This window comes from Dama dama, chromosome 20 (assembly GCF_033118175.1).
Source record: "Dama dama isolate Ldn47 chromosome 20, ASM3311817v1, whole genome shotgun sequence".
NCBI lineage: Eukaryota > Metazoa > Chordata > Mammalia > Artiodactyla > Cervidae > Dama > Dama dama.
This window is the reverse complement of record NC_083700.1, coordinates 17,973,719-17,997,231: the sequence shown is the minus strand read 5'-3', so window position 1 is coordinate 17,997,231 and position 23,513 is coordinate 17,973,719. Positions and strand designations below refer to the sequence as shown.

Below are 23,513 nucleotides of genomic sequence, written 5' to 3'. Positions count from 1 at the left end.
TGGTTCCAATACCACCCTAGCTTCTGAGCGAGGGAGGAGAGGAAGGTGGAGGCCAGCGCCGCGCACGCGCGTCAACTCACGCAGGCGCAGTCTCTCTCCTTCCTGATCTCTCACTCCCGCCCCACCTCCGGGAAGTCGTTCCGTCCCGCCCTCCGAGGGCAGGAGAGGAATGTTATTGGGCACTCTGGCTGTCCATCAGGCTGGTTTCTCCTCTGCTCTATACCATTGGCAGCCGGGGTAAAGGCCTGTGGGCCGACGTCGGCCTACTCCTTCGAGACTGAGAGCCACCGCGGAAGCCGCTATTGGCGGAGGCCAGGGACCGCGACTGCTCACTTCCGGCTCAGGCCTCCACGATTCCTCCCCCTCCCCCGCGGTCGCTCTTGGCCTTCCCACCCCCCGCCCTTCCACCATGGCCGCCTCTGTGTGGTGTAGGGAGAAGCTGGTCGTCCGTGTCCTCCTATAGCGCTTACTGCCTCACCCTCACCCCCTGGGGGCCGGAACCAAAGGAACCTCGCTCCCCAATCCTTGGGGCATCAGCCAGGAAGGTTTCCTATCCCCTACTTCAGGGGCAGGACTCCTTTTTCCCCCCACCCCTGAGATAGAAACTTAAGGGTTTCCCAGCTTCTCTTAGGGTCAGAAGCCAGAAAGGGCTCCTTTTCCACTTCTTCAGGGACAGAAGCCTCTCCTACACTTCCCGTAGGGGTGCAGACCCTTAGCCTTGCATACTTAGGAGCTAACGGCGTTTCCTCAGCACTGCCAGTCCAGAGGCACGACCTAGAGGCCCTCCTGCCTTCGCCTCCTGCACAGGAGCGCCCTTTCGGAGAGGAGGGACGAGTGCAGAGGCCAGGGGCCCTTATCCCCTCCCCACCCCCCCTTGTCCCTCTTGCCCCGCAGTCCTTGTCAGCCCTAGATTTCCCGTTTCTAGGACTTCCTACCCATCCACTCCCGGGCCTTTTCCCATCTCCCGGCTGCAGCCATGGAGTTACAGAAGGGAAAGGGGGCAGCAGCAGCAGCTGCTTCGGGAGCAGCGGGAGGTGGAGGAGGAGCGGGAGCAGGAGCCCCAGGAGGGGGGAGGCTGCTACTTTCAACCAGTTTGGATGCCAAGGATGAGTTAGAGGAGGTAGGTGTGGGGGGTGGGGAAGGGAGTTAAGAAATGGGGTTGAGGAGGGATACTGGAGCGGATATGGGGTGGGGGTGGGGGAGGAGGCCTTAAAGTTTTTTTTCTAAGGCAACACAAACACTGCTCCTGACTTCCTGCTCCTGAAGGAAGAAGTGTGGGCCAACTTCCTGGACAGGTTGTCATAGCAACAGCAGCCACTACTGTGAAAATGGGGGGGGGGGGGGGCTTGTTGATGAGGAAGGGATATAGCATCCAGATCTGGATTTTTGACATTCCTTTCACATATAGGTCACAGCTATAATTAATATTTAACCCTATTTCAGTTAGGTCTTATATTGAGTAATGTATGTGTGTGTAGGTGTTTTGGGGGGTGGGTCTGATAGGAGCTTGCACAAGACCTTGGAGCCTCCTCTTAGATAGTGTTGACTTCATGTAGACCCTCAATTGCCAGTGATGTTAACTGGGCATTTAGAATGAGTGAAGACCTAAGGAAAAGTGAGTTGTGTTTTGTTAGGAGTGAATGGGACTTAGGGGACTGTCCTTCACAACTAAATAGCACTCACACAAGGGAGGGAACATACAGATGCTGAGAAGGAGGGTAGGGTGAGGCGATGCCTTGGGCCTGAGTAGGGGTTTTAGACTACTGAATAATTGACCCCCCACTTGTTCCTCTTGCCCTGTCCCTGACAATCCGGAGTTGATCATTTATCCCTTTGCTGTGCTATACATGAGGAGACATACTTAGGAATATGAGACTGAGAAGTGTGACATGATTGCTGGATTGTTTGTAAGACCTAATACATTCAACTCAGTGGTTATCCAGGGACGGGATGAGTAAATTATTAGGCTCTGTCTCTTCATGGGCAATTTCCCTGCTTCTGACTTTGTCATGGCTCTTGATCAAATGTTAGAAATGGTCAAGCAGATAGGTGGAATTCATACTGTAAGTTTGAAGAAATGTTGGTTCAGATGCAAGATGGCAGAACACATGCAAAAATGAGCTTTGTGAATCAAGAAGCACCTGGACAGCAACTTTGTGGGTTATCCATCAAAAATGTCTGTTCACAGACACGTTTTCCATCATGCTTCTCCCTTGTAATTCTGTATGCGATGAATCAGAGTTTGTTTTCTCCTGTTGCTATCAGCTAAGGTAAATCCAACTAGGAACAGAAAAAATGCTTCTATATGAAACTTGAGTGCTACCTGCTGCACTGACAAGGCAGCTAACAAATGCTAAAAGTAATGTATTCCCGAAACAAATACAAATGACTTTGTCAGGATTGCCTGGCATTTTAAATTATCTACATGTTTAGAAATGGCCACTGTCATTGTCAAAGTATTTACTGAGCCCTGGATTCTAGCACTAGACCTCTGGAATTGTAGCAAGAAAGTCGTTGATTACCTTTGATCACTGCACCAGTTGGGTGGAGGGGAAAAGACCCCAGAGGTAGTGAAGCCCTTGTTTATTTCCCACTCTGATTGCTGGAAGGGTCATCCTGTTCTACTTTGTACCACAGCACCCTATTCCCCAAGGAGTGACATGTTTGCTAGCAAGTGAAATAATATGGCAAAAGGGGATCTCATAAGAGATGAAGCATTTATTTTCTTGCTTTTGGACTGTCTGAGAGTGAACTTTCAGCTGTTTCCAGAGAGAAGGGGGAGGGAGGCTCTCCTTTTTTCCTTTATATCCTTTGTGCTGTAGATGTTTCTCAGCTTGTCTTGGCCTTCCTCCTTTCCTTCTGCGCCCTTTGTCCTTTGCATCTGAATTTTCCAACATGCCTTGCCAGTTTCTAACCTCGTGTGTGGCTCCCAGTAAACCAGAGTGACTAAGGTTAAGACTTACTGGCTTCTTCCTCTGGGTCTCGTCACATATCTCCACACTTAAAACTTAGTATTGAGTGATCTCTGGTTGTTCTGGCTTGGTTGTTTCCAGCATAGTCTCACCTATTGCCCAGGAACACACTGGGGAGACCCAAGGCCTGTCTTCCAGAGCTTATCATCTAAAGACTGAGTTAACACTCACAAGAAAGGTAAAAACAAAAGACCAGTGAGGGTTGTAAAGAGACCAGAGTCATAGCTGGACGTGATGAGGAAAGGCCTTTCGAGGCCTGGAGTGTGAAGTGCTGGTAAGGAGCATCACAGGCAGGGGCTGTGACCCTTCTACCCAAGGGACCATTTGTTGTATCCTTTCTTCTCTTTGACCCTGTTCTTTTCTTTGGGGAATTCTTGCCCATCCCCATCCAGATTTGAGGAATGAAGTAAAAATAGTGCCAAAGATTGGAGGCATTTAGAGCACGTAGCTCCTAATCTCACAAGCCTTCAAAGGTCCTGGTCATTCCTATGTGGAAAAGGACCCTGTCCACTTTGAAGTAAGGCTAAAGGCGGGAGCTGTGGCTCAAACAAGTTGGAACCTTCTCTTAAGCGCTGGACAGGTCTCAGTTTTGCATTTGGTTAGAGGTATGTCCCTTCCAGGTTTTCTCCAAGGCGTATCCAGTCTGTGAAGATTCTCCAGGGAATGGGGCTTTGAGTAATTTCTGATTTTTTTCCCCTTAAATCCTCATTTCACTTACAAGTGACTCTCGGTTGTAGAATACTTGGAATCCAGTTTGTTCAGGAACTCTTTACTAATGTGAGTCCTTGGGGATTTTGTAGGTCAGATCATATCTTTTCTTTAAGCCTTTGAATTTTAGTCTCTGAAGGCCACTGACTTCCCGTAAGGGGACAGTATTTAAGTATTTATTATTATTGTTGTTTAGTCGCTAAGTCATGTCCAACTCTTTGTGACCCCATTCAGGCTCCTCTGTTCATGGAATTTCCCAGGCAAGAATAGTGGAGTGGGTTGCCATGTCCTCCTCCAGGGGATCTTCCCAACCCAGGGATCAAACCTGAGTCTCCTGCTTGGCAGGCAGATTCTTTACCAGTGAACAACCTGGGAAGCCGTTAAATAATATAATTTTTAGCAAACTGTATGTTACCTGGAGGAAGGAGGAGACCCTGAGAGGTTAGAGCAATCCTCAGACTTTAGTCTCCAGCTTCAGGTATATACTTGCAAACTAGAAGGCCTCCCTGCATTCCACCCCCTCTCCATCTACTGCTACTGTCATGGAAACCATGGTAAGGTAGTCTTAGTACTAGAAAAATTATTTTAGAAGCTCCTAGATATGGTAAATATTTACTCAACTGTCTGAGGTGCTGTCGTGAAGGACTTACTCTGAACAGTCACTCTGCCAGCAGTTGCTGGCAACTGCATGTGTGGTTCCGTCTTTACTAAGGACCTTGGTTGTCTGAGGGAAAAAGGGGTACTACTACTTGATTGTAGGGATCTGGCTCTCTACAGCCCTCTGAGGAGTTGTGGTCCTCCAGTCACTCTGAATGATTTGTCATTAGTTCACTCATCTCTGTTTGGGAAAGTAATTTCTGTAGTTCAAGAAGAGCAGTATCCTTTATTTCTATTGCCTGGGAAGAACTGACCCTCATATTTCTTTCCTCATTGCTTTTATTCACCCATCCAAATTCTGGACTCTCCCATTTTCTACATCCTTAGTTAGGCCTCCCTGTTCCAAGATGCCAGTTTTCTTTCTTGACTCGGCAGTGACCCACAGAAATGACTCAGACCTCTGAGTGGAGCTTAGATATCAAGGAGGGGCCTAGAGAAACCTGGTTCATTCCGAGGTCTCTGTGTGTTACATCACAGGGAGAAACTAGGCCAGCCCTCCAGCTTTGCTCCAGGATCTTGGTGCAGGGTCCATCTGTCAGGCCTTCTCCCCTCTCCTGTACTCTTTCCTCTTCTCTCACAGAAGGCAAAAGTAGGAGAGGAAGCTTTTCAGCTTGGTTAGGGATTTACCAATGTCCTGTGTAGGGCTCAGTTTTCAGGAGTCTCTGAGGACATGCCATTAAAAGTAGTGGCAGGGGGCATTGAAGAGTGGTCTGGTCCTCATAGATTCAGTTGTGTGATCGCTGAGCTTCTTCACGGATGGAATAGAGTCTGATTCAACTGAGGCTGTATGCCAGGTGCTCTCACATATGTTAACCTTGTTTAATCCTCAAAGCAGCCTTATATGGGCTCTGTCTCTTATTTTTTTTAGGTAAGAAAACCAGAGTATTATAAGTAAAAGGTTAAGTAAGTTTTGGTAATTTAGGTAACTCACCTAAGATTAGCCCAAGGCTTACAAGGAGTGGAGGGATTCTCCTGGTCCTTGCCTGTCCATTGGCTTCACAGCCAGCTGCTCTTTTGACTTCTCTTGCATCTCTGTTGATTCTGCAGAGATTGCTTCCTTTTTATCACAAAGTGATGTGTAGGATTTTATGATGCTGTGCTGCTGCTTGCCCACTGTCTTCCTCCACTCTGAAACTGCTTGTTAACCTAGGCCGGGTAAGCAGGGCCTCCCAGAGCGCCCAGCAAGAACAGCCTGGATTTAGCAACTGGAGGAACTGATAACTGTCTTAGATGAAGAAGGATAAGACTTAAAAAGAGAAAATACAACCTGAGGTTTTCTTCTTCCCTCCCTTTATCATATAGGAGCTGGATGAGGTAATGATGGATCTCAGAGTTTGTGGGAGAGGTGGGTTGTGAGATTTACAGCTCAGCTTTTCATGTGATCTCACAGCTCTTTTTCACAAGTACACAGGTGCTGTTGATTAAGGCTAAGCACGCTGATGTGACCTAATTTGGAGGATAGTCAGACCTGATGTTGGACAGTGACATTGTCAAACCTGAGCAGCTTTGAGCCTAATTTAGGTTGAATTTTTTTGGCTCTGGGAGCTCCTTGCCTTAATACTCAGTTCTACTCTGCTCTTAGGTAGGGATGGATGTAGACAACTTCAGGATGATGGTCGAAGGAGAAACATGATAGTCTTTCATTCCTAGACCTCTTTCCTATGTCCTTATTTGTCAGTAGTTCTCAACAAGATGTTTTAAAAGACTTAGGAAGTAGTTTAGGTAGTTTAGGAAGAGGCTCACTGACTAATATGAGACACACTTTGTCAATATTTTCTTTATCCTTAGTATTAAATGCTTTGAAACAGGATCTGTGTCTTAAAATCTCCGTAGAATATTGAGCACATACTGTGTTATAGAGCTTGCCTTTATAATTAAGAATGGTCCTTGGTGCATGCTGGTGCTAAGCTGCTTCAGTCGTGTCCAACTGTTTGCGACTCCTCCGGACTGTAACCTGCCAGGCTCCTCTATCCATGGGATTCTCCAACCAAGAATACTGGAGGGGGTTGCCATGCCTTCCTCCAGGGGATCTTCCCGAGCCAACCCAGGGATCGAACCCGTCTCTTTTTTCTTAAAAAAAAAAATTAATTTATTTTAATTGGAAGCTAATTACTTTACAATATTGTAGTGGTTTTTGCCGTACATTCACATGAATCAGCTATGGGTGTACATGTGTCCCCCATCCTGAACCCACCTCCCTCCCCATCCCATCCTTCAGAGTCATCCCAGTGCACCGGGCCTGAGCTCCCTGTCTCATGCATTGCCAGAACCTGGACTGGCAATCTGTTTCACATATGATAATATACATGTTTCAATGCTGTTCTCTCAAATCATCCCACTCTCCCCTTCTCCCAGAGTCCAGAAGTCTGTTCTTTGCATCTGTGTCTCTTTTGCTGTCTTGCATATAGGGTCATCGTTACCATCTTTCTAAATACCACATATATGCATTAATGTGCTGTATTGGTGTTTTTCTTTCTGACTCACTTCACTCTGTATAATAGGCCCCAATTTCATCCACCTCATTAGAACTGATTCAAATGCATCCTTTTTAATAGCTGAGTAATATTCCATTGTGTATACGTACCACAGCTTTCTTATCCATTCATCTGCCGATGGACATCTAGGGTGCTTCCGTGTCCTGGCTACTGTAAACAGTGCTGTGATGAACACTGGGTACATGTGTCTCTTTCAGTTCTGGTTTCCTCACGAACCCTTCTCTTCTGTGTCTTCTGCATTGGCAAGCGGGTTCTTTACCACTAGCCCCACCTGAATTCTAATGCAGTGCTCCTCACCTTTGTTTCACTAGAGACCCTGGAAGTTTTAGTTTGGCCTTTTGTTCTCCACTAGTTCTTTTCTTTCTTATGCTCACCTTTTTTTTTTTTTTTTAAGTTTATCTTTTAAGTTTTTGGAGGGACATTTCAACCATGAACAAGTAGAGAGAGTAGTGTAACTGCCCTGGAACGATCACTCTGCTTCAGTACTTATCAGTATATGGCAGTCTTATATCTCCCTTTAGTCTCCTCTGGATTATTTTGAGGCAAATCCAAGGTATATCATTTCATCTGTAGGTACTTCATATATGTCTGTGAGAGATGGACTTTTTTCTGTTTAACATAGCCACAATAACATGCCTAAAATATTAATAATTCCTCAATGTAATAAAATGCTCATTGTTCAAATTAACTGTTTCATAAATCCTTTTGTTTTTTTAAAGGTTTTTTCCCCTTAGGTTCCTCATGTGCTTTGCTGGGTTTCTTGTTTTTGGGGGCTGTGTGGCATGGCTTGTGGGATCTTAGTTCCTGGACCAGGGATTGTACCTGGGCCCACAAGCATCAAAGCAGACTCCCAACCACTGGACCACCAGGGAATTCCCATAAATTCTTTTTGTAAGTGGTTTTTTCAGCTCAGTAACCAAACAAGGAACACACATTGTTGCATTCAGTTGACATGTCCCTTTAATTTTTTAATAACTATTTTAAAGTAATTTCAAACTACTTTTAAACTTTTTTAAACTATTTAAGTATTTAAACAAATTACTGTTAAACTATTTTAAAGTAATTTCAAATTACTTCAAAAGTAATTTCAAATACTCTTCTGGACTCACCAGTTGTTAACATTTGTTGCATTTGCTTTTCATTTTGTATACATATTATTTTTTTTTTTCATTTTGTATACATATTATTTTAACCTTTTGAGAATAAGTAGCAGCCGCATGCTACTTAAGATTTAAATACTTCCACGAGTATTTCCTAAGAAAAGGATTCTCAGTTACATAATCCCTGTTTTATTATCCAAATTGGAGCATTTAACATCAGTATGTTAATATTACTTATAGTACATATTCACGTTTTACCAGTTGTACCAATAATGTCCATTATAGCAGCCCAAAATCATACATTGAATTTAGGTGTACTATCTCTTTTGTTCTTAGTCCTGTCTGTCCTTCACCTTAAACACTTTAACAGGCCAGTTATCTTACAGAATCTCTCAGTTTGGGTTGTCTGAAATTTCAGCTGTCATTTTGTCTTGTTACTTGGGATACTAACGCTGATTGCTTGGTTAAGATGTTATCCTCCAGAATTCCCTTCAGTTATTTTCTCTTCGATTAATAAGTATTTGAGCCTATGTGACTATATACTCTTGTGAAAGTTTCACCTCTAGTTTTAGCATTAATGATATTTCCCTGAATCAGTTATTACTCCCGTCATTCCTTCAGTGTTCTTAGTTGGCATTCCGCTGTAAGGAAGAGCTTTCCCTTTATTTGTGAGGTATGTATGTATCTATCAGCATGGATTCCTGGGTCCTTATTCTGCTCAAGGAGTTGTCATTTTAAGTCTTTTTTTTTTGTTTGTTTTGGCCTGCCACATGGATTGTGGGATCTTAGTTCTCCAACCAGGGATCAAGCCCAGGCCCTGGTAGTGAAAGCGCCAAGTCTTAACCCCTGGACTGCCAGGGAATTCACTTAAGCCTCTTCTAATACATGAGGTTCCCCTTCCCTGCTTTTCCCCTTGCAATTTAAATGTTAAAGAAACCGGAAAGCCTGTCACGGTTTACACTTTTCTGGATTTTGCTGATTATACCCCCATGGTGACTTGACTTGTAAACTGGTAGTTAGGTCTGGAGATGTGTTGTTCAGTTGCTCAGTTGTGTCTGACTCTGTGATCCCATGGACTGCAATACGCCAGGCTACCCTGTCCTTCAGTATCTCCCGGAGTTTGCACAAACTCATGTCCATTGAGTCGGTGACACCATCCAACCACCTCATCCTTTGTCACTCCTTCTCCCTCTGCCCTCAGTCTTCCTCAGCATCAGGGTCTTTTCCAGTGAGTCAGCTCTTCACATCAGATGGCCAAAGTATTGGAACTTCAGCTTCAGCATCAGCCTTTCCAATAAATACTCAGAGTTGATTTCCTTTAGGATTGAATGGTTTTATCTCCTTACTGTCCAAGGGACTCTCAGGAATCTTCTCCAACACCACAATTCAAAAGCATCAGTTCTTCAGCGCTCAGCCTTCTTTATGGTCCAACTCTAACATCTGTACATGATTACTGGAAAAACCATAGCTTTGACTATACAGACCTTTGTCAGTAAAGTGATGTTTCTGCATTTTAATACACTGTCTAGGTTTGTTACAGCTTTCCTTCCAAAGAGCAAGCGTCTTTTTAATTTCATGGCTGTAGTCACTGTCCACAGCAATTTTGGAGCCCAAGGAAAGAAAATCGGTCACTGCTTCCACTTTTTCCCCTTCTGTTTGCCATAAAGTAATGGGGACAGAAGCCATGATCTTAGTTTTTATCATGTTGAGTTTCAAGCAAGCTTTTCATACTCCTCCTTTCATATGCTCATTAAGAGGCCCTTTAGTTCCTCTTCACTTTCTGCCATTAGAGTGATATTATCTGCATATCAGAGGTTGTTGATACTTCTCCTGGCAGTCTTGATTCCACTTTGTGATTCATCCAACCCAACATTTCACATGATGTACTCTGCACAGAAGTTAAATAAGCAGAGTGACAGTATGCACCCTTGTCGTACTCCTTTCTCAGTTTTGAACCAATCAGTTCTTCCCTGTCCAGTTCTAACTGTTGCTTCTTGACCTCATACAAGTTTCTCAGAAGACAGGTAAGGTGGTCTGGTATGCCCATCTCTTGAAGAATTTTCCAGTTTGTTGTGATACACACAGTCAAAGGCTTTAGCATAGTCAGTGAAGCAGAAGTAGATGTTTTTCTGGAATTCCTTTGCTGCTTCTATGATCCAATGGATGTTGGCAATTTGATCTCTGGTTCCTTTGCCTTTTCTAAATCCAGCTTGTATATCTGAAAGTTCTTGGTTCACGTACTGTTGAAACCTAGCTTGGAGAATTTTGAGCATTACCTTGCTAGCCTGTGAAATGAGTGCAATTGTGCCATAGTTTGAACATTCTTTGGCATTGCCCTTCCTGGGGATTGGAATGAAATTGACCTTTTCCAGTCCTGTGGCCACTGCTGAGTTTTCCAAATTTGCTGGTATATTGAGTGCAACACTTTAACAGCGTCATCTTTTAGGATTTGAAATAGCTCATCTGGAATTCCATCACCTCCATGTAGTAATGCTTACTAAAGCCCACTTGACTTCACACTCCAGGATATCTAGCTCTAGATGAATGATCGCACCATTGTGGTTATCCTGGTCATTAAGGCATTTTTTGTATAGTTCTTCTATGTGTTCTTTTCACTTTTTCTTAATCTTTTTTGGTCTATTAGGCCCTTACTGTTTCTGTTCTTTATCATGCCCATCATTGCATAAAATGTTCCCTTGATATCTCCAGTTTTCTTGAAGAGATCTCTAGTCTTTCCCATTCTGTTGTTCTGTTCTGTTTCTTTTCATTGTTCATTGAAGAAGATCTTCTTGTCTCTCCTTGCTATTCTCTGGAACTGTGCATTCAGTTAGGTATATCTTTCCCTTTTTACTTTGCCTTTTGCTTCTCAGCTATTTGTAAAGCCTCCTCAGACACCCACTTTTGCCTTCTTGCATTTCTTTTTCTTTGGGATCATTTTGATCACTGCCTCCTGTACAGTGTTACGAACCTCTGTCCATAGTTCTTCAGGCACTGTTTATCGGATCTAATCCCAATGAATAAATCTATTCATCACCTCCACTGTACAGTCATAAGGGATTTGATTTAGATCATACCTGAATGGCCTAGTGGTTTTCTCTACTTTGGAGATGTAGAGACGTGGTTTGGACGTGATTTAAATTTTTAAATAGCTTTTTTGGGACCAGAAATATATCATCGGTGATGGTATGAAGGCTTCTAAATTTTTTTCTCACCCCTTCACAGAGATTGGAAAGATGTATGAGCATTGTGACGTCGATGACTACTGGTGTCTCAGAGAGAGAGGCCAATGATGCCCTCAATGCCTATGTGAGTATAATACTCTCTCTGTACCCATTTCTGCTTCTTTGAAAGCTTTCAGACATGATCAGAAAGATAGAAAGACTTCAGTGTTTAGGAGCTAGGGGTTGAAGCTAATGTCTTAGTTTCCTGAACCAGACTTCCCAGCTCCTCTCTGTCTTTCCTAATCTGGGAGTCCCATCTCTTAGAGCCTTAGGCATCATTAAATAACAACTTTAAAAAATAACTTACAGTTCTCTGGTGGCTAATTTTCTTTATAAATCATCCTCACATGTTTGATCTTTTACATTTCTTAATCACTGTCTGACGTTGAAGGATTTAAAGTAATACGTGGAAAGGACTTAGAGTAGTTTCTGGCACACAGTGAATGTTCAATAAATATTGTTAGTAATTGTTCTTATTATGTCTTCACCTTTCAGATTCCAGGGGTTCAGTGATTTGCCCAAAGTCTTGACTATGTTTCTATGCGGCTCCCTCTCTACTGAAGGCTGTTAAGGTGTGGAGTAGGATGTTCCCCCCCGTTTTAAACACTTTATTTTCTGCCTCTGGCCTTCATCAAGCCTTGGAGAAAGCAGTATGGGTCCATCCTTTCTCTCCACCTCTCTACTAAAACAGATGTCCATCACTTTTAGCTGATGATTCTCCTTTGCAGGTTACTCAAGAGTCTCAGGTTTTCTGGGAGCAGCTGTGCTCAAGAACTTGTCTCTTGAGTGACAACTAGTTTTTTCTTTCCTCTTATCCCAGGTATGCAAAGGCCCCCCACAACATGAGGAAATCTGCCTGGGCCTCTTCACCCTTGTCCTTACTGAACCAGCCCAAGCCCAGAAGGTAAGACTCCCTACTCTGTTCCCATATTCCCTTCTCAGATATGATCTGAGAGAATGGTGGAACTTTTGGTTTAACTGGTTTAGTATCAGACCCTTTGACCAGGGCTGGATCATCTTGTTCTCCAAATATAGTTACAACTCCCTTTTCACTCAGTAAATGGATCACTGTCTTACTAAAGTCCTTTCTCTTCAGATCCTGAAGCTAAAAGGCAAGAAAATGCAGTTGTGAGAGTGAAAAGGGATTTAAAGAATTTTAAATTGTAGATTTTTGAGTCAGGACTAAAAGAGTTGGGATTTAATCCAGAGAAGAGCACAACTGTAAGGAAGTCTGTTGAGAGCTCTTATCCAGAAGAGTGTGACCTGTGGTTTGCAAATTTTATCATTGCAGGTGAACAGAAAGCAGGTTTAACATTGCAGCAAGTAGGATTTAAATTAGACAGCTTGGGAGTTTCCTAGAGGCCTAGTGGTTAGGATTCTGGGCTTTTACTGCTGTGGCCTGGGTTCTTGCAAGCCAAGCAACATGGCCCACTCCCCCACTCCCCCTCCCCAACTTAATTAATTAATTATGCTTTTAAATATTTATTTACTTGACTGTGCTGGGTCTTTGTTGCTGCCCACAGGCTTTCTCTAGTTGCAGACAGTGGGGGCTACCCTCTAGTTGTGGCACACAGGCTTAGTTGCCCCTAGGCATGTGGAATCTTCCTGGACCAGGGATTGAACCCGTATCCCCTGCATTGGCAGGCAGATTCTTAACCCCTGGACCACCAGGGAAGTCCTAGAAAGCTTAACGTTAGGTGATGCCATAATAAAGGAGTTATTAAGAGAAGACTGGAATACTTTGGAGTCAGGCTTCCTGAGGAATACTATATGAAAACTAGTCTGGAGTTCTTCACAAATGGAAGAGTCTCTTTTACGTATTGATATTAATAGAATGGTTTAAGAGAGATCCTTCCTTGAGGTGAGGGACTGAGCAGGATGTTCTCTTTGGACTCCATTCTGTCTATAATAAAGTAGCAAAATCCTGCCTTTTGCCTCTCTGGATTTCCGCTTTCTGTGTCCTTGAGTCTTGCAAGATGGTTTGGAGACACATGTATCTGGCGTTAACTGCGTGGCACTAACGGAGAAGAGCTTGGTGTGGGGGAATTCAGTTTTCTCCGTGTCCCTTCCCTGAACAAAGGGAGTGTGAAAGGAAACAATCATGCTGTGTCCAGCGTTGTGTTCAGCTCTATCCAGACATTTAATCTTCCCAGAAAGCCCATGTGAAACTGGTGGCTTTGTTCCCTTCCCCCAAACTGCTCTCAGTGCACCTGTAAGAAACATGGAGGTTGTTTGTTCAAGGAGAACCAAGGGAACAGCATTCTCAGGGAAAAGGACCAGATGCCCATGGTCCCCTGGCTTAGCTGCTTGTGGTCATGGCAAACCTGGGGTGAGGGTAGGTGGTAGGGCAGCAAGTACTGACAAGTCCCTCGTTTCCCAGGCCCTTTCTGGGCTGGGACATTGTTGTCTCTCATGTGAGTTTTTATACATACAGTTAAAACCTTATTTAGTCATCTCAGTGCAGATTCATCTTGCCCACTGGTTTTATTTGTTTCAGGTGAGATCTGAATCAGCTAGGGTAAATCAGTAAATCTCAGTGAAGAGGGCAGGGCCCCATGGTATTTTTACCTCTTTGCCTGACCAGTCAGTGAGAGGTCATAGGGCTATGCATTGTAAATGCTTATTATGTCATGAATTTGGCCATCCAGACATGACAAGGCACTAGAGCATCTGGTCTTCTTTTTGCCCCAGGAGCGTGGCCCAGGCCCTCACCTTGGGTCTCATAGTTGGTTGACAGGGTTGGTTGCATCAGGGTTATTTTCACATGCTGAAGGTTTCCAAGCACATCCCCTACCTAGGAGCCTCTTCAGACAGAGCAGGTGGAGACTGGGAATTAGGAGGATACAGTTTTAGGCAAATGAGGAACTATCAGGTATGACTCATTCAGAGGCCTTGAGCCAGGTCAGAGAATGGTGGAAGAATCTGTGCCCCATCTCCTAGAGCTTTATCCTTCTTCCTAAAAGGGTGATTGTCTTACAGAATACTCTGTCCTGCAGAAGTTTTGGGTGGGTGTAACTGATAACTGATCCCGATGCATTGTTTTAGGCTTAAGTTTAAACCAAGGGGAGTGTTTCCTAAGGGTTTACTTGGAGTTAATTCTGTCTCTGGAACAGAAACTTAGTTAAGGAAAGAGCTGTCAGTTGTTGGCGGAGAGTGGAATGTACGTGGGGTGGATTTTGTTCCAGTTCTACCTTCCTAACTTGCATCTGCTCTGTCGGCAGCCTTGTGTTTATATTCTCTGATTTTATTTCCTATTTGATGTCCAAACTGAATCGCTGGGAGCAGGCCTGGCTGGGGCCTGCAGTGTGGTGGGAGGCTAAGTTGAGGGCCTTAACTTCTGCTCCGGTTCTAGTAGCCAGCGGATTTAGGTGATAAGAAAGGATTTAACATTGATGCCAAGGTCCTTCGTCACCAAAGATACAACACCAGGCCCTGGCAGTTCTTGGTCCAGGTGCTTCTCTCGGCAGATAGCTCTAGAAAGAAAGTTGGAGGCTTTGAGGGCCAAGGCTGGAACATCACTGTTCCCAGCATGGGACAGGTATCCTGCCTCAGCACCATCCTGTCACCTTTCCTCTCTTTTGGGACCCTCTGTTTCCCACTGAGTTTTTCCACCCATCTACTTATCTTCTAAGCCAGTCAGCACACTGGCACAGAGTTTGGAGAGACAACTGGCAGCATCAGGAATATGATATGATGTGATCCTCCTGGTACCCAGCTGCATGCATTACCAGCAGTTGTGGTTAATAAGGTCCCAGATGGAGCATGGAATTAGGCAGCCAGAACCTGCTTGCTTCGTCTGACCCTGCGTCTCCTGAGGGGCTGTCTTTCCCTGTCAGGGTCTCTTCTGCATTTCTTGGATTTCTGCTTTCCTTTGAGCAGAAGGAAACAGCTCCTCTCTTACTAGTCGTGTCTCTGTCTTTGGCCTGACATAGGTCTTCCTTCTGCCTCTGCATCCCTCATCCTCTGCCCATTCTGTGACTCACTCCTCTAGGGAAGGCTCTGGGGCTGAACCACATTTACTGACGAGCAAGTTGGCAGTAGTTCACTGGCTTCTCTTGGCTCTTGTTCCCTTGCTTGTACTTTTGATCTCCCAGATTTCCCTCTGGCAGATGGACTCAGAGGATAATCAAATTCTCCTTTGAGTATGAAAAGTTTATGGCACATGGGGGAATCTCTAAGTATTTGTATTTTCATCAGAATGCTTGTTTTGACCTAAGGATAATAGAAGTGGAAGTAGGATAGCTAATCTCTTAGGAGTCCCTGGACATACCCAAGTCCAGGGAGCAGCTGGTCTTGAGGATTACTTCTCTCTTTCTCCTTTTTAAAAAAAATTTTTATATTTTTTTAAATTTTTTGGCCATGCCACACAGCATGTAGGATCTTAGTTCCCAGACCAGGGATCGAACCTGCACCCCCTGCATTGGAAGCTCCAAGTCTTAACCACTGGACAGACCGCCAGGGAAGTCCTGGAGTACTTCTCTTTTGAACGCTTAGGATGAATGAGTTTAGGAATGTAGTAGTCTCAAAGTCACTGTAAACTCTTAACCTCCATCCCCAGCAGCCTCTTCTCCTTTTAGTTATTTCTGATGATAGTATTGGGATGATTAAGAATCCAGAGTTGGACTACTGGGATTTGAATCTTTCTCTTATCTCTAATGTAACCTGGGGCAAATTACTTTAACCTCTCTGTGCCTGTTTCCTCATCTATAAAAATAGAGATGATAATAAATAAGGTGACTATGTGATTCAGATGCAGTAAAGAGAATATAAAGTTTTTGCACAATGCCAATGCATGTTCCCTGTTACAATCGCTATTATTATTGATGCTGTCCTTGCCACTGGCCATCCGAGGTTGTGAGATACTGCCTATCTATAATTTTGCCCTTTGTGCTGAGACCCTGACAGCATAGAACCCAGCAGGCTGAGGAGGTTGCTAATGAGGTCCCCTAAGGTAGTCCTCCAGGAGTCTGGTCTCTTTAGAGAGACAGGGTGAGAGAAACAGGAGCTCTCAGAGGAAATTGGCATGCATTCCCTTACCTCCCCCAGAGTCAGATGTGCTCAAGGACCCTTCCTTCTTCAATACTTGGCAGAAGCAAAGGGCAGCCTGGAGAAAAGAAGAAAGATGTTTCGTTAAGGAAGTTTGGTTTGGGTCTGCCCTTTCTTTCCGGGATCCTGGTCCATGGATCCTCTTTCCTTAATACTCCTAGCCCTTTGTTTCATCTGGCTGTGTCAATAGAAGTCTAAAAGTCTCTTTAAGATCCTTTCTGGCCTGTTCAACCAAACCCATTCTGCAGTGACCTTTTACTGGCAAATGAAAAGCAGATGGCCTCCACCTGGTTTTGCTCAGCTGGTGGCTTCAAACAGTGTGACGCTTCCTAAGGAGGGAGGTGAGGGGACAGGGAGCCTTTCTTAGCAGGCTTTCTGTCTTACTAGAGTAACTTGGTCCCTTTTCCCCACCCTGAGTGACAGAGCAAGGGATAGGTTTGGGATGGTGGAGCCTGTGGAAGGCTCGTGGAAAGTCTTTCCAGAGTGGAAAGTCTTGTGTGTTGGTCGTTGAATGGTAAGCATGCCTTCTAGAGCAGAAAATTTTTCACTGCCACTTTTATTCCATTGGTAGTATTTACGTTGGAGAGGCTAGGGGGCAGAGGGCCCACCATGAGTGGGATCAGGAGCCTATGCTTAGCTTGCTGGCTGCTCACAAACCTCACTTCTTACAGTGTTACCGGGACTTGGCTCTGGTGAGTCGTGATGGCATGAATATTGTTCTGAATAAAATCAACCAGATACTCATGGAGAAGTACTTGAAGTTGCAGGATACCTGCCGTACTCAGGTAAGGCCAGGAAGGAAAGAGAGATCCAGCTCAGAGACATAACAGAGAATGGATGCTCTCCTAAGGGGAAGGGAAGGAGGAATCAGGGGTAACACACTCCTGTCTTTGTACACCTAACTTATAAAATGATTGGATTAGACCCTTTCTCAAGTTTACAGGCCATTCAATTCATACATCTTTTTTTCTCTCCTTTAGTTGGTGTGGTTGGTACGGGAACTAGTGAAGAGTGGGGTTCTGGGAGCCGATGGTGTTTGCATGACATTCATGAAGCAGATTGCCGGTGAGTTGGATGGCAAGAGCATAAAGAAGAAAGGAGTATGCAGTATGCCTAAGTCCAGGCAGGGGAGAATGATTGAGTGCCTAAGGGACTTGATTCCTGGATTGCTTAGACTCTTTACTTTTGACCCAGGCATCTTCTGGCCACATATGTTGCACAAAGAAATTGAAAAATTACAGGGAGCCTTTTGAAGCGATAAATCTTGCCTCGTTTTCCTTCCTGCCAAACTTGAGGCCTGATATAGAATATTTAGCCTGTTGTTGGCCTGTTGTAACCAGTCCTCACTCTGGGGTTTCGTGGCCTATTGGATCAGGAAGAATCTGGAAGGAATGGGGGAGAAGTAAGGGTAAAATAATTGGTTCTCATCTCACTGTACTTTCAGAGCCCCAGACATCTTCTCTGGCTCCACCTCAATGTCTTAAACACTTAGGGCCAGTTTGAGGGACAAACTGTGTCACAGTACAGACCCTGACATTTAGGCTCCGTTATCTTCTTGGCATCAGAGACATCTGTCTGAGCTGCTGATTATCCAAGAGTCCTGCCCCTGCTACTTCTGTTCCCAAGATTACATGTGTTTGTTCAGAAATGACCCTGTCTCTCTACCTCGCCATTGCCCCTTGGTTCTTTGCTTCCTCTTCAGGATTTTATATAATGGTGATGCTCCCCTTGTGATGTGTATAAACCTTAATCTACGTGATGTGTGACTCTGTAAATCGAATTTTTACATTAGGACCTGGGGCAAGGCATAGCGTTGTTGTCCTGGCTATTTTTATCCATTCTCCTGGCACTTTCTTCCCTGTTTGGCACTCCTAGTCCCCACTTCTGATCCTACGATTTTGATCTGGCATTACTGCTTATTTAATTCTGCCCCAGGAAGTTTCATAGTAAGCACTCGAGACTGTGATACCTGGAGACAAAAACCCTTGGCCTGTCTTGAGCTGAACACAGGATTTGGGACATCCAGTGGCTGGACTGCAGCTGTTGTTTGCCTCCTGCACTTGTCAGGCCCTATTTGAAATGTCATCTGTTCTTTCCAGCTGTGGACTTTTCATATCTCCTTCCCAGACATTCCCTTTTAGGGGTCAGAGTAATCCCACTCCAACCCCCTGTCTGTGGAAAGTAGCCCTGATTTCTGGAAAAACCCCAAACCTTCCCTTCCTGTCTCTCTGGAGGCAAAGAAGGAAATTTTAAAGCCTGACGAAACAAAGACAGTTTTTTCAGCCCTCAGAACATCAGTGATGGGATCACAGGGATGGAGCACTAAGAGGGAGAAGACGTGCACTGGCTTAGCTGAGTCACTAATCAGAGCCGTTCTGACTCTCTGTTTTCTCCCCTTTGATCAGGTGGGGATGTTACAGCAAAAAACATCTGGTTGGCAGAGAGTGTTCTGGATATCCTGATGGAGCAGAGGTAGAGTCTGTCGTGAAGGGTGGGGCAAGAGCTGGATACGGCCACAAAGGGTATGGGTGTGGGTTGCAGGGGTTGTGTGAGGAACTGTTAGTGGCCCAAGAACACCTCAGGTTAGAGGGGATGAGGTGGGGGAGGGAGCGGCCATGTACTGGTGGCAAGAGAAGGAATTAATGCATGCTGTGGCCCAGGGATGAAGGAGTGGGAAAGAAGGTTTTTACTAAAATATCTCGGAGCCCAGGAAAAACTCATTTTATCTGATAAGGGTTTATTTTTGATCCAGACCTCCATGGAATGTTTATCTTTGGCAGGAGGTAGGGGAGAATGAACTCAGCAGAGTGGGGCCAGCCAACCACCCAGGCCTGGCAGGTACCCCTGTTCTCCCTTCCAAGACTGTCCATCCTCCTCACGCCCTCCTTTTGTTGAAGTGGCACAGGGGGTGGTGAGAATGAGGAGGTCAGTGAGGCCAGTGGTACAGAGGGCATGAGACCAGCTGATTCTTTCCCTTCTCCATCAGAGTAAAGGATCAGAAAATCTGAGGGCTGTTCCGTATTTGAACTTGTTTGGGCGTGAGGCCTACCTCTTGGTCCTGTGGCCTCAGTCTTCCTGTTGCGTGATTTCAGGGTCTGTTTCTGGGAGAGGACACCACAGTGGTCACATGATTGAGACGGCTGATAGTCTGTATCTCCAGTGGTTTAGAAGAATGGACCTCAGCCCTTCCTCATGCTTGTGAAAGAGATAGCTGTGTTCCTTGCACTGCGGAACGGAGGGCTGTGCCAGCTCTGCCAGGCGGTGCCCCCTAGTGCCCTGGGCCTGGATGTGCAGCTGCAGGTGCGGCGGCAGCACGTCTTCCCTCATTGGCACCAGCGCACAGCACACGCGCTCCTAGCAGTTTCTTATCAGATCTGTTTGTCTTTAGTCACTGTGCCTTCCTGACATCCTGGGTCAGAGGGTTTCACTTTGATCTTTAGCTTCATTACCCCATCCCACGTCTCAGATACATTCATCACCTCCACTGGCAATCTTCCTAAGAAGTGGTTTTTCTAATTTTGTTCCTGGTGCCAGATACCTCCTGTTCCCGTACCTTAAAAAGCAGAATTTTTCTCATTTGGGCAGTCAGAGCACAGACTTAGTGTACAGGTGTCAGATAACTGCCCTGCCTTTTCTCCTGCCCTCCAAAAAGCTCACATCTTTTAATGCAAATAAATCCTTAGAAGTTTAAAACTGTCCTCTTTCACACCTTCTTTCCCACTCCTTCCCAGGTCTTTTTAGGGGTGTGGAATTAAAAGGTAACAGGTGGGGGAGGGGGACCCACCCCCGTGGCCTTGGCTGCTGCTTTTACTCTGTGAAAGGAGAAGGCCAGAGTCTCTTAATTAGGTGGCTTGAGGCACTTTTCCAGAATCAGGATGTTGCCTGGTTGGATTAATTAAACTCCTCATCTTCTTCCTCTGGTTCCCTGTCTTCCAGCAGGGGTGCTAAAACCCTTACAAACTGCTTGCTTAGGGGAGACAGCTCCCCAGTTTTGGTGATTTGAGTCAGCATTGGAGTCTTTGAATCTCCCCACAGTTTCTTGGTACTCCTCTTCAAGCATCAGGGAACATAATTCTTCCATTACCCCCTTTTCTCCAGGGAATGTCTAAAACTCCTGGGAAGGCTTTGCCATCCAAAATCATGTTCTTCTTTTCAGATTATTATTTAAGGCAGGTGACTCACTGACTGGGAGTGGGATTAGTGGCCAGAGAACAAACCAGGGGAACATTTGTGACATGGTGGGCTAGTAATGACAAGCACACCCAGTGTGTTCTGAAACCTCCACGGTCCTGAAAGGGTCTTGATAATCCCCCCAGAGGTCCTTGGGCTGCACTTTGAGAACTGCAGACTGAGGGACACTTGCACACCTTTTTCTTCCTGGCCTGAGTCAGGTGGAAGCTATGGCTTATCTCTGTCCCTTGTACCTCTTTCAGGGCTTAGCACACGGTAGGCACTCCATTAATGTTTGTATGACTGAGTCAAAAGACAAACTTATTTTATTAGAAGTTAAGTACTTGTGTGGTAGAAAGAGATTGCTTTCATATAGCACTTATCTTTATTGGGCACCTGGTAGAGTGAGAGGAAGTTGTCCCCACCTTAGCCAGTTAATAGTCCAAGACAGATAACAACAGCACGAGTGAGCAATTAAGGAACCAGAAACTTACTCCCAGTGCTAATCATCAGACATTTCCGAGGCGCTGGAGCCAAGTGTGGGGGTAAATTGGGTGGGTCTGGATGGAGCACAGGTGCCCATGTCTTCCGTGTCTTCCCTCCCTGCAGGGAATGGGTACTGAAGAGCAGCATCCTCATTGCCATGGCTGTTTACACATACCTCCGCCTCATCGTCGACCACCACGGGACCGCCCAGCTCCAGGCCCTGCGGCAGAAGGAGGTGGACTTCTGCATCTCACTGCTTCGGGAGCGGGTGAGGACAAAAAACCCATAGGAAAGTGAGACCCAGAAAGGGACACCTCTTGTCAGTTCTGTGGTGACCTGGGGCCAGAGATGTGTTGGAGGTATGGAGGTGGTTCAAGGTCTGTTGTTTTTTCATCACTGTAAGACAGATGAGGATAGCAGGGTGGAGAAATCAGTGTGGAGTAGCCCTAGTTCCTATGATGGCAGAAGATGAGATGGTTGGAAGGCATCACTGATTCAGTGGACACGCACTTGGTGAACTGTGGGAGATGGTGAGGGACAGGAAGGCCTGGCTTGCTGCAGTCCGTGGGGTCCCAAAGAGTTGGACACAACTTAGGGACTAAACAACAGCAAAGCCCCAGTTATTAGAATGCTGCTGGTTACTCTGGCATCCTAGGGATTTTCCTGGTCAGCTTCATGGATGCTGTCCCACAGCACATCATAGACAGAAGCTGTCTTCTGTTCCCACTGTTATGTTATCCCCACCCATCCCCCTGCCTGCCTGGGTAACTGCCATGGTCAAGTGGGATAGTGAATTGTCCACTGTCAGATCTCCCGGGAGAGACAGATCCTAGAGTTAAAGCTGTCTAATGCAGTAGCCACTAGCCACGTGTCACAATATAAGTTAAAATCAATTGATATTAGGGACTTCCCTGGCAGTCCAGTGGTTTGGATTCTGTGCTCCTGGTGCAGGAGTCATGGGTTCAATCCCTTGTTGGGGAACTTGGATCTCACATGCTGCACAGTGTGGCCAGGAAGAAAAAAACACACACACATTGTAATTAGATAAAAATTTTAGATTCAGTTCCTTAGTTGAATTAGACACGTTTCAAGTGCTCATTTGCCACATGTGGCTAATGGGTATTCTTTTGGACAGCACAACTAGAGGTCATGTCATTACACAGAAAGCTTTGTTGGACCAAGCAAGTTCTAGGGTAAGGTGTCTGGGGCTCAACTTACCAGCCCTAGCCTTTTGGAATGTTTGTGTCCCTTGACCTCAACTGAAACCATTCTAGGAGGAGAGGGCCACAGATTAACGTGACAGCAGCAGGACTTCAGCAGTTTTCAGTAACCTCTCCTCCTTGATTTCGGTCCCCAACTTAGCTCTCTTCCCCTTGAACAGCTTAGAGCCAGTCCCTTGGTTCCAGAAAAAATTGTGTAATCCATTCAACCCTCTTTCCTCCCCTCCCTAGAACATATTGTTCCTTCCTCCCTGCAGCAGGTAGACAGTTCTTGTTTTTATTCTCTTTCCATCTCCCACCACCCACCCCATCTAGTTCATGGAATGTTTGATGATTGGCCGAGACCTCGTCAGACTGCTTCAGAATGTTGCCAGGATACCAGAATTTGAACTGCTTTGGAAAGATATTATCCATAACCCTCAGGCCTTGAGTCCTCAGTTCACAGGTAAGTAAGGGTTGGAGCATCTTCTCCTTGAGAGGTCAGTCGAGAGGGCAGAAGTGGGTGGATAAGAGAGGCTTTGGCAGTCAGGTTTAAGAAGCTTGGGACTGGGCAAGCTCTGCCGGGGACAGCTGGATGTGGGAACGGCGGGAGTACACAGAACCATTCATGTTCCCAGACAGTCCCTATGTGGCAGGCTCTGGCTGTCTGTCATTTAAGAAAAAGTGAGATAGAGAACTGTGATCCTCCTCCTCCTCCTGTCCCAGCAACTCTTGGGCTCAAGAGGTGAGCCAATGACCAATTTCCAGCTTCACTGATTGTCAGGAGTGTCAGAGGTCAGCTTGTGAGACTGACTCAGCAGAGGCACTGGAATTTGTCCTGTAAGCAAAGGCTCCTCCCTAGGAACTGTGATGCCTCTGAATTCCAAGGATCTAGCTTAGCCAGAATCCCCTGTGGGGGAGGGAGCGTGTCTGTGTGCCTCCCCCAACGAGGCCCTTTTCATCTCCCTTTTGCCTTCCCAGGGTCCTTATGGTCTAAACAATGACTGTACAGCTTTGTTCCCAACCTGTCTCCAGCATGCATCTGTGTGTGATATGTGTACATGTGCACACATAACACGAGTGTAACAGTCTAGGACTGGGAAGTCAGGAAAGAGAAGCAAGCTCTGGTTCTACGTTATGTTGTACTATTTCTTTTATGGAAACATGTACTGAGTTGTTTTAAGTGCCTGCTGTGTGCTAGGCTCGTGTATGTTAACTCATTTAATACTCAGAACACTCCTATAAGATGGATATTTTACTTTCCATATTAACAGATAAAGAAAATGAGGTTCAAGGAGATTAAGTAATTTGCCCAAGGCCACACAGCTAGTAAGTGTCAGAGGCAGGATTTGGATCCAGGTCTGTCTGACTCCATAGCTCGTGCTTATGCCATAACACCACACTGATCCCAGGACCCAGTGGTGGGACCATCAGGAGCAGAAAGAGAGGCTAGGGTTTC

The 23,513-nt window shown here is 45.5% G+C and overlaps 1 protein-coding gene across 2 annotated transcripts in view; it reads left to right on the top strand.

The window, feature by feature from the left end:
- Nucleotides 1-396: 396 nt before the first annotated feature.
- The window catches only part of INTS3 (integrator complex subunit 3), a 38,493-nt gene continuing 15,376 nt past the window's right edge, over nt 397-23,513 (top strand). For both annotated transcript variants that reach the window (XM_061120766.1, XM_061120765.1), the window contains exons 1-8: nt 397-1,120; nt 11,155-11,238; nt 11,974-12,057; nt 16,871-16,984; nt 17,180-17,264; nt 18,605-18,671; nt 20,979-21,123; nt 22,391-22,520. In XM_061120766.1, the coding sequence (XP_060976749.1) occupies nt 977-1,120; nt 11,155-11,238; nt 11,974-12,057; nt 16,871-16,984; nt 17,180-17,264; nt 18,605-18,671; nt 20,979-21,123; nt 22,391-22,520 (853 nt within the window). In that variant the 5' untranslated portion in view covers nt 397-976. The remainder of the gene's footprint in view (nt 1,121-11,154; nt 11,239-11,973; nt 12,058-16,870; nt 16,985-17,179; nt 17,265-18,604; nt 18,672-20,978; nt 21,124-22,390; nt 22,521-23,513) is intronic.